This window comes from Seriola lalandi, unplaced genomic scaffold (genome assembly GCF_002814215.2).
Source record: "Seriola lalandi dorsalis isolate HSWRI2012SDOR001 ecotype SW California unplaced genomic scaffold, Sedor1 jcf7180002054874, whole genome shotgun sequence".
NCBI classification, from domain to species: domain Eukaryota; kingdom Metazoa; phylum Chordata; class Actinopteri; order Carangiformes; family Carangidae; genus Seriola; species Seriola lalandi.
Window position 1 is genome coordinate 582,242 of NW_019525427.1, and position 7,401 is coordinate 589,642.

The following is a 7,401-nucleotide window of genomic DNA, read 5'->3' on the forward strand; positions in this document are numbered from 1 at the left end:
GGAGGGGGGGGGGGGTTCCTTTACAAAGAAACTTTTTCAAGAAAAAGGAAACAGAGGCCCAAAGAAGTGTTACAGTTGTGGCTCTTCTTAATTTAAAGCCTCGCTGCCACTGAATGGGTCCAGTTGGCCTATAAAACTAGTCTCTTCAAATAGCAGACTCTTTAGGCTTGACAGAAGTTTTGTCAGGAAAAGTTCAACGAGAGACACACACAGTTCAGTTCAGGGACTCTCAGTCCAAACCCCACCCTTAATCTTTCTGAGGGGCATGGTGCCAGTCCATGCTCCTCAAAGTGGGATGCAGGGAGTCTTTCAGGAGGAGCAAAACCATGAAAAGGTGCAATCTCTCTAAATTATAAATCAGAGAACGTCAACATGTGTTTCTCCCTCAACACATCTCCCAAGTTATACAATCCATTGCTAAATAGTGATTTAAATCAGTTCTTATGAAGATCTCAAAGACAAAACTGAGATGCTGATCAGGGCCCATGGACACCCACGTTTGGGTGATTGAAGGCCTGTGACATGCAAACGTTTGAGAGCCCCCTGCTGTATAAACTAGGTCTACTGTCAAACATATTCCCCCAGCTGATATATCTCCTGAGCCGCCTGCAGACCAACAACGAGTCGACTGCCTGCTTGTTATCTGAGCTATAAAGGAAATGACCTTAGATAATGGTTATGAGGCATGCGGTAGCTTATGAAGTCTAACCTAAAAAAAAAAATTCAATCACTGTTCACACTCTAAAAGGCACCAGACACCTGCAGATGCAACTGTCAGTTGCATCTCCTCTTACAACATGTCATGCATGTACAGTACATGTGCATGTGCATGTGCATGTACAGACTTAAGTTCCTGATTTAGAATGTGTGTATGACAGTCCACTTAGTATGGTGGCTGCTAGATAGATAACATCATCCTGTTGCATGTAATAGCTGCAGACAGCTTGGAATATCTGACAAAATATAGTCCTGGAGGGACAGATTTTTATGCAAAATCCCATTAAAAATTCTGTAAAGTCAGAATTAATTGGCTTATTGACAAAATACCCATAATGCAAAAACTTTACTCCAGACTTTTTGCAAATCATTAGGATGCTGTTGTAAATTCGGCTTATCTATAAAGCACCAAGCGGCACTTCATTTCACTAAAAAAAACACCACATTTAAAACCCTCACACTGCTCCCTACCGCCCACCGCGGTGTCTTCAGCCTGAACCAAGACGTTGTGTGGAAAAGGCAACCCGCCTCATAAAGTTGATGATTGCTAAATGAATTCAACGCTTAATTAAATAATTTATAAGCCGAATTTATCAACACATTTTCAAAATTCAATAAAAGACAAAACGCCGGTTTTCTAATGTGTGTTCAGGCTTGTAAACACCTCTTACTTTAAGAATATGTGTTTTTTTACAGTGGAGTTTGGACACACAGGAGATAAGGAGCCAAATCCAGATGTTATGACAGTCGGTCCCTTTACTGCCTGCACTGTTGTTAAGCTACCAGCTAAAAGACATTTAACCTGCAGTGTTCGACAAAGTCTTCAGCTTCTTATTCAGCCTTTTAAATTCACAACAACAACAACAACAACAAAAGAGGAAATAAAAAAAAAAGGACTTAAGAGCCACACGCTGCTTCCAACAGCACAAACCTCGTTTAAAAATCTGACAACTTTCAATTTACCTGCTTATCGACAGACACACACACTCCGGGAGAAATATCCCGAATCACAGAGACACACTTTTTAATTCGGCGTTCATATAAATCACACCAACACGCGTTTATTTCAATCAAATTATAACTTTCAACCACCCGACTCTCTCTCGCTCGTGCACACTTCTCGCTGAAACGCAGCATGGCAGCGGCGTTTAAAGTTGACAGATTCGTGAATGGAGCCTGGTCGGCTTCCCTCTCCAACGCAGGAGGACAACACGTACCGTGCGGTCAGTGGACAAAGTTCACGAGTGGCAACAAGTGAAACTTACCAGAGTTTGCTCATACTGCAGCGCCCGCTGGTCCGAGCCGTCCCCTGCCATGGCTCCGCTCTGTGCGTCTCTCTACCCGGCGACTTGATGAAGGGTTGTTTTTTTTGTTTTGTTTTTTTCTGCTTGGAAGTGAGAGGGGGGAAAACGACAAGCGATATTGTTTTCAGTGTGAGCAGTGATTAAAGCATCGGGCTGACTTTAGTTCCTGTGCAGGAGTTCACAAAGGGAACTCCAACTAAACAGCGCGTCCCGGTTACTGTAAGTTCCTTCATTTTATAGCCTCAAGTCCCCAGCAAGATTCACACCGCGAGGCGGGACTTCAACTGGAATCGACCCTCCCATCTGGAGCTATGTGTCAATCAAGTCAGGAGGAACTACTCACTTCTGGGCTGTCTAAAAATATCCATAAACTATTTTATCTCATCTCACACTTTTTCTGATTTTCACGTCATTCTTTTTTTTTTTTTAACAGTTTAGGCATTTTATCAAAAGGTGAGATAATCAATAGAAAACAGAAAGGTGGATTGATCCTCCACTACACCTGGTGCCTTCTTTAGTAGAGCAAATCATTTTATGGTTAATGTAAAAAAAAATATTTGGACCATCAGGATTTTTGTTTGAAGAAAATACAATAGCCAGTCTTTATAATGTCTGTTTATTTGCCTTTATTGTCAAAAGGTAAGAATACGGCAAAATAACTATTGATAGAAAAGTTGTGGTTTAGTCCAGGTGGATACACTACACCCCCTGGATTCTGATGATTAACTACTTATAGCCTTCTTTAGTACAGCAAATCATTTATTGGTTAATGTATCAATTATTGATATTCATATTTAATGACAAAAAAATCATCATGGCACCCACTTAGCCCCCAGAGATTAGGCAGAGTTTAGACATTAAAACATTTTTTTTTAAAGTTTGTCAGCCCTAATAAATTTATTTTTCAACTTTTAAATGCCCCATTCAGTATAATCGGAAAATTTCAATTAATAGAAGGGAAAGACGAAGAAAAGTTTGTTTACTTTAGACTGTATGTTTATGTAAATAAAAGTTATTTCAAATCTGATATATCATATTGCATTTTTTAAACTCTCAAATACCAATACTGACATCAGTTAGCTCGCAGTCTGGCCTTTGTCGTGTTGCTGGTCCACATTTTGTTGTACTTACACGCCAACCTACAGGGTGAAACCAACAGCAGGGCCGTGTATTATACATCACCCAATAAAACCAAGGCACGCTCTTTAAAACGTTGCTCCATTGCACCATTAGTGGACAAACCCTCCGCTGGGAACCTTCGCTGGTGGTCCACACTCCTCACTTTGGGAGCTGCTGAAGTTACAATGCATTAAGGTTGTAACATTAAATATTAGTTTTATTAATCACTAAGGGAGAAAACATGATGTGCTAATAAAATCTAACTGCTGGAGTGACAGTTAAAGCATTTTAAAGTCTGAGATATAACACCCACTCAGTCCGAACTGTGAAATTATTTATTTATTTTATTTATTTCTTATATTATATGTAGAAATAAAAGCCAGAAAAACAACACTGCTTGATGTGAATCCTCCATTAGGGTTGACTGAACCTCCCAAACTCAGACGTTAACTCCTCTCCAGATATTAACTCCTGGCTCGCATCGCAGCGAAGGGGTATCTTTCCATGAGGTCAAAAATGCGCTTGATTTAATTCAGCTTCAGGGAAATTTGATACTGACAAACTGAAGTGTTTGATGTTCTTTTGCCAGTGATGTGAAACAAATACAGGGAACCTATTCATAGCTGTCAGCGGGGAGTTCAACCTGAGATGGAACTCTGCAAAAATACACACTTGAGCCCACAAGGGTATTTTCTATATAAACAGACTGTGTGTGTGTGTGTGTGTGTGTGTGTGTGTGTGTGTGTGTGTGTGTGTGTGTGTGTGTGTGTGTGTGTGTGTTGGACAGAGTCAGTTAATCATTAGTACACCTTTTCTTTGTGTGATTCTTGTTTGAAAGTGACAGCCTTTGTAGTTTAACCCCACATCTTGTCAAACTGCTCTTTTCAAGGTGAATGCAAGGGTTCACATTCCTGACACCTTTGATAGCTCCACTTCCTCAAAAAGGAAAAACGACTCGTGACAAGCAGAAACACTGAGGCTCAACAAATCCATCCATCCATCCGTCCGTCCATTTAACGCCACTTATCCAGATCCGGGTCAAGATGGCGGCAGGAATCCTTCTCAGCCTCATCCTCCAGCTCCTATTGGAGTATCCTGAGGCACCCCCCAGGCCAGGTGGGGTGTATTATGTCTCTGAGTGTTCTGGGTCTGCCGTGGCGTCACTTCCTGTTTGAACACGGCCCATACTTCTACTTCTACAGGTTTCCAGATCAGGTGCCCAAACCACCGCAACTGGCCTGGCTCCTTTTAACGCCAACCAGCAGCAGCGACTGATGGATATCTAGGGCCGGTTGCACAAAGCACCTTAAGTTTTCCACTTAAGAACGTCACTTAAGGTTTAATTTCGCCTCAGCTGAGGGAGTTACCTAAAGGTGTTGCACAGCATCTCTTAAAAGGTTTCCTTAGTTAAAAGTTAAGGCATTCGCAGCAGTGAAAGAGATTTTACAGCGGTAAATTTCTTAAACCTTAGATACTTAAGTGAACATTTTATAGAAACCTTAAGGATGACACTTAACGGTGTATTGTGCAACTGTTTCTCAATTTAAGGTGTTTTGTGCAACAGTTTAACTGACTAAGTCATTGCTTAAGTTAAAGACTAAGAAAAGGAGAAACCTACAGATACTTAAGTGAACATTTCAAGTAAACCTTAACTCGAAAATCTTCAGGTGTTTTGTGCAACTGGCCCCTGAAACCTGAGATGAGCTCAGACATCTTGCAAGAGAAAATCCACTTGTATCTTGCAATTAAAATGTTCCCACCAGCCCGCCTCCCGATCTCACACCGTATCTCACCCTCAGGATGGAATTAAACTTCTGCACCACTGTGTAGGATTTTACGTTTCATCCACAGATCGCACAGATGTGTCGTACATGATCAGGCTGTGTTGTGTTTAAATTATAAACCCCAGTAATTGCAAATAAATTGAGATTTTATTTATCCACTTTGTGATTGCTGTGATCACTGTTTGCAGTGATCACAGCAACTTTGCATCGGCCGTAACCCCTTAATGTAAAAGTATAAATATAAAGCTTCACTCTTGATCCAGAAACTGAGGCTCATATTTGCAGGTGTTGACCCTCACCCCACCCTCTCCACACTCCTCTGTAAACTGCTCTAATTCACTGCCGCCTCAGTCGCAGGCCGACGAGATCAGCAGGACTACGTCACTGTTCTCTCCACCGATTTCACCTGTAAAAGTCTGTTTCCAGGTGTCGAGGACGAAACTGTTCCTGCATACGAGAGCAAAGTGGTATGAAGCTTTTTGTGAGTCTGACAAAGCTATGGGAGTGCAAGCCCATCCATGCCGGCTGCTGTGGAGTGACTACGCTGGAGGAAATGCACAGAAATGCGCTCTGAAGTGAAGCCGAAACTAATGTCGGCTTCATCAGTCTCAGTTAGCCGAATCAAATGAGGATTTCCCAGAGTTACAGTTGATGTAGTGCAAAATTCTCTCTGCAGACAGTGTTTCCTACACACAACTACCCGGACGAAAATATAATGACTCAGTTTTGTGAAATCTGAAGCCTCGTATTCGCTTCAGCTGAAAGTATTTCTGCGGAGAAAGCGGATTGTGGGTTTTGTCCCTCAGTTTTTCACAGTGAAGGTGAATCGGGATATTAAAGGATAGGGTTACAGTATGTCTTATAACAAAAGTGAAGTAACCATATAAACATTGGGACATGCTTTTCTTGGTGTAATCTTTGGTTGTGATGGGGGACACAATCCACAGTCCTCGTTGTTTACAATTGTAGATTCAGAAGTTTATTTGAAGCTAATATGAGCCTACAACTGAGTTAGGATTTTTAATGTTGAATTCTCTGGAGGATACCGTCTTGATTTGAAGCTTCAAATTAATGTAATTTAATATTTTGAATACATTTTTTCCCCAGAATGAGGACTGTTTATTATTATTGTTTTTTAAGACTTTTATTTAAGGTAGAAATTTCCTCCCAAGCTGGAGGTCAGAGGCCCGATCGCGTCCTTAGCTGGCACTGACCTTCATCCTTAACACTCTGAAATTGGGTTTAAATCCCCAGGTGCAGCTGGAATTCAGAGGCACAAAAAAACAGGATCACATCAGCAAGATGAAGTTAAAACAAGCAAATTAAACTTTATACATTTGTATCTAAAAGTGAAACTAGTGCTAAATAAGTTTCTTCAGGAAACACAGACGTAAAGATACTCTGACCTTTAGTCTTTAACCAGTCAGAGGTGTAATCCCTTGAAGTGTAAAAGGGAAGGAACATCCAGCGACTGAGACCATAACGAGTCAAGATATGACTGGAAAAGTACTAGATATCAGTTATCAAGTGTTGCGGACATCAGACTCGAGCACTACAGCCCAGAGACCTGCAAACAAAACCCTGGTATTCGTTTGCTTTCACTCCCTTGTTCTCTGTTTTGCATTTGACACACAACAACAGTTTGTCACATCCTTATTGAGGATAATGCCATCAATCAGCGGCCTCTAATGCAAGAGTTAATGGCTTTTGTTTGCCTGTCTGACAGCTTGTTTGCTGGAGGCCTCCATTGTGACAGATAGGGCCACCAGGAGTAAACACACCTACAGAATGGCAAATTAGACAGCTGACAACAAAGCACCGTGACGGATTGATGATGATTTGTCTTTTATAAGCCGTTAATACGCGTGTTTTGTCTGCGCACAAAAGACACACTCTCAGACGTGTCTGTAGTTCTGATATTTGTGCATCTTATTCACAGCCGCTATACAAAGCACATTTACCGTAATATGATATGGGACAGTGGGGAGTGAGACAGTGTTGCACAGAGTCGATAAACTATTAGCTAAATCCAACACTGAGCAAGTGATGGAGTGTGTTGCACAACAGAAATGCTACATTCCTGAAATGGTAATTGGAGAATGGAGGACAATGAGTGGGAGAGTCCTGAGCAGCGACACTGCTAAAAGCCATTCAGCTCTACATGAGTGTGTATGTGTGTGTGTGCGTGTGTGTGCGTGTGTGTGTGTGCGTGTGTGTTTGTGTGTGTGCATGTGTGTTAGACTCAGGTAGGTCGGCACCTTTCGCGACAGGAGCCGCTCAGCTGTGACGGTCCTGCTCTGGGCCAGATTACTCCTCTTCACATGGTCTGTGTTGACAGGACGGATCAGTGTGGCTGGATGAAAGTCCACCACAGTTCACTATTTCTAATCCTCCTTTGATTTCCCCTCGCAGGTCTGTCTGCTCTCACCGGCCAAGACAGGCTCTCTTTCTTTCTGCCTTTCAGTGATGGAAAGTAA

The 7,401-nt window shown here is 41.9% G+C and overlaps 1 protein-coding gene across 2 annotated transcripts in view; it reads right to left on the minus strand.

Moving 5' to 3' along the window:
• The window catches only part of LOC111671296 (chloride channel protein 2), a 142,664-nt gene extending 140,391 nt beyond the window's left edge, over positions 1-2,273 (minus strand). For both annotated transcript variants that reach the window (XM_023428396.2, XM_023428394.2), the window contains exon 1: positions 1,983-2,273. In XM_023428396.2, the coding sequence (XP_023284164.1) occupies positions 1,983-2,033 (51 nt within the window). In that variant the 5' untranslated portion in view covers positions 2,034-2,273. The remainder of the gene's footprint in view (positions 1-1,982) is intronic.
• Between the last annotated feature and the right edge of the window lie 5,128 nt (positions 2,274-7,401).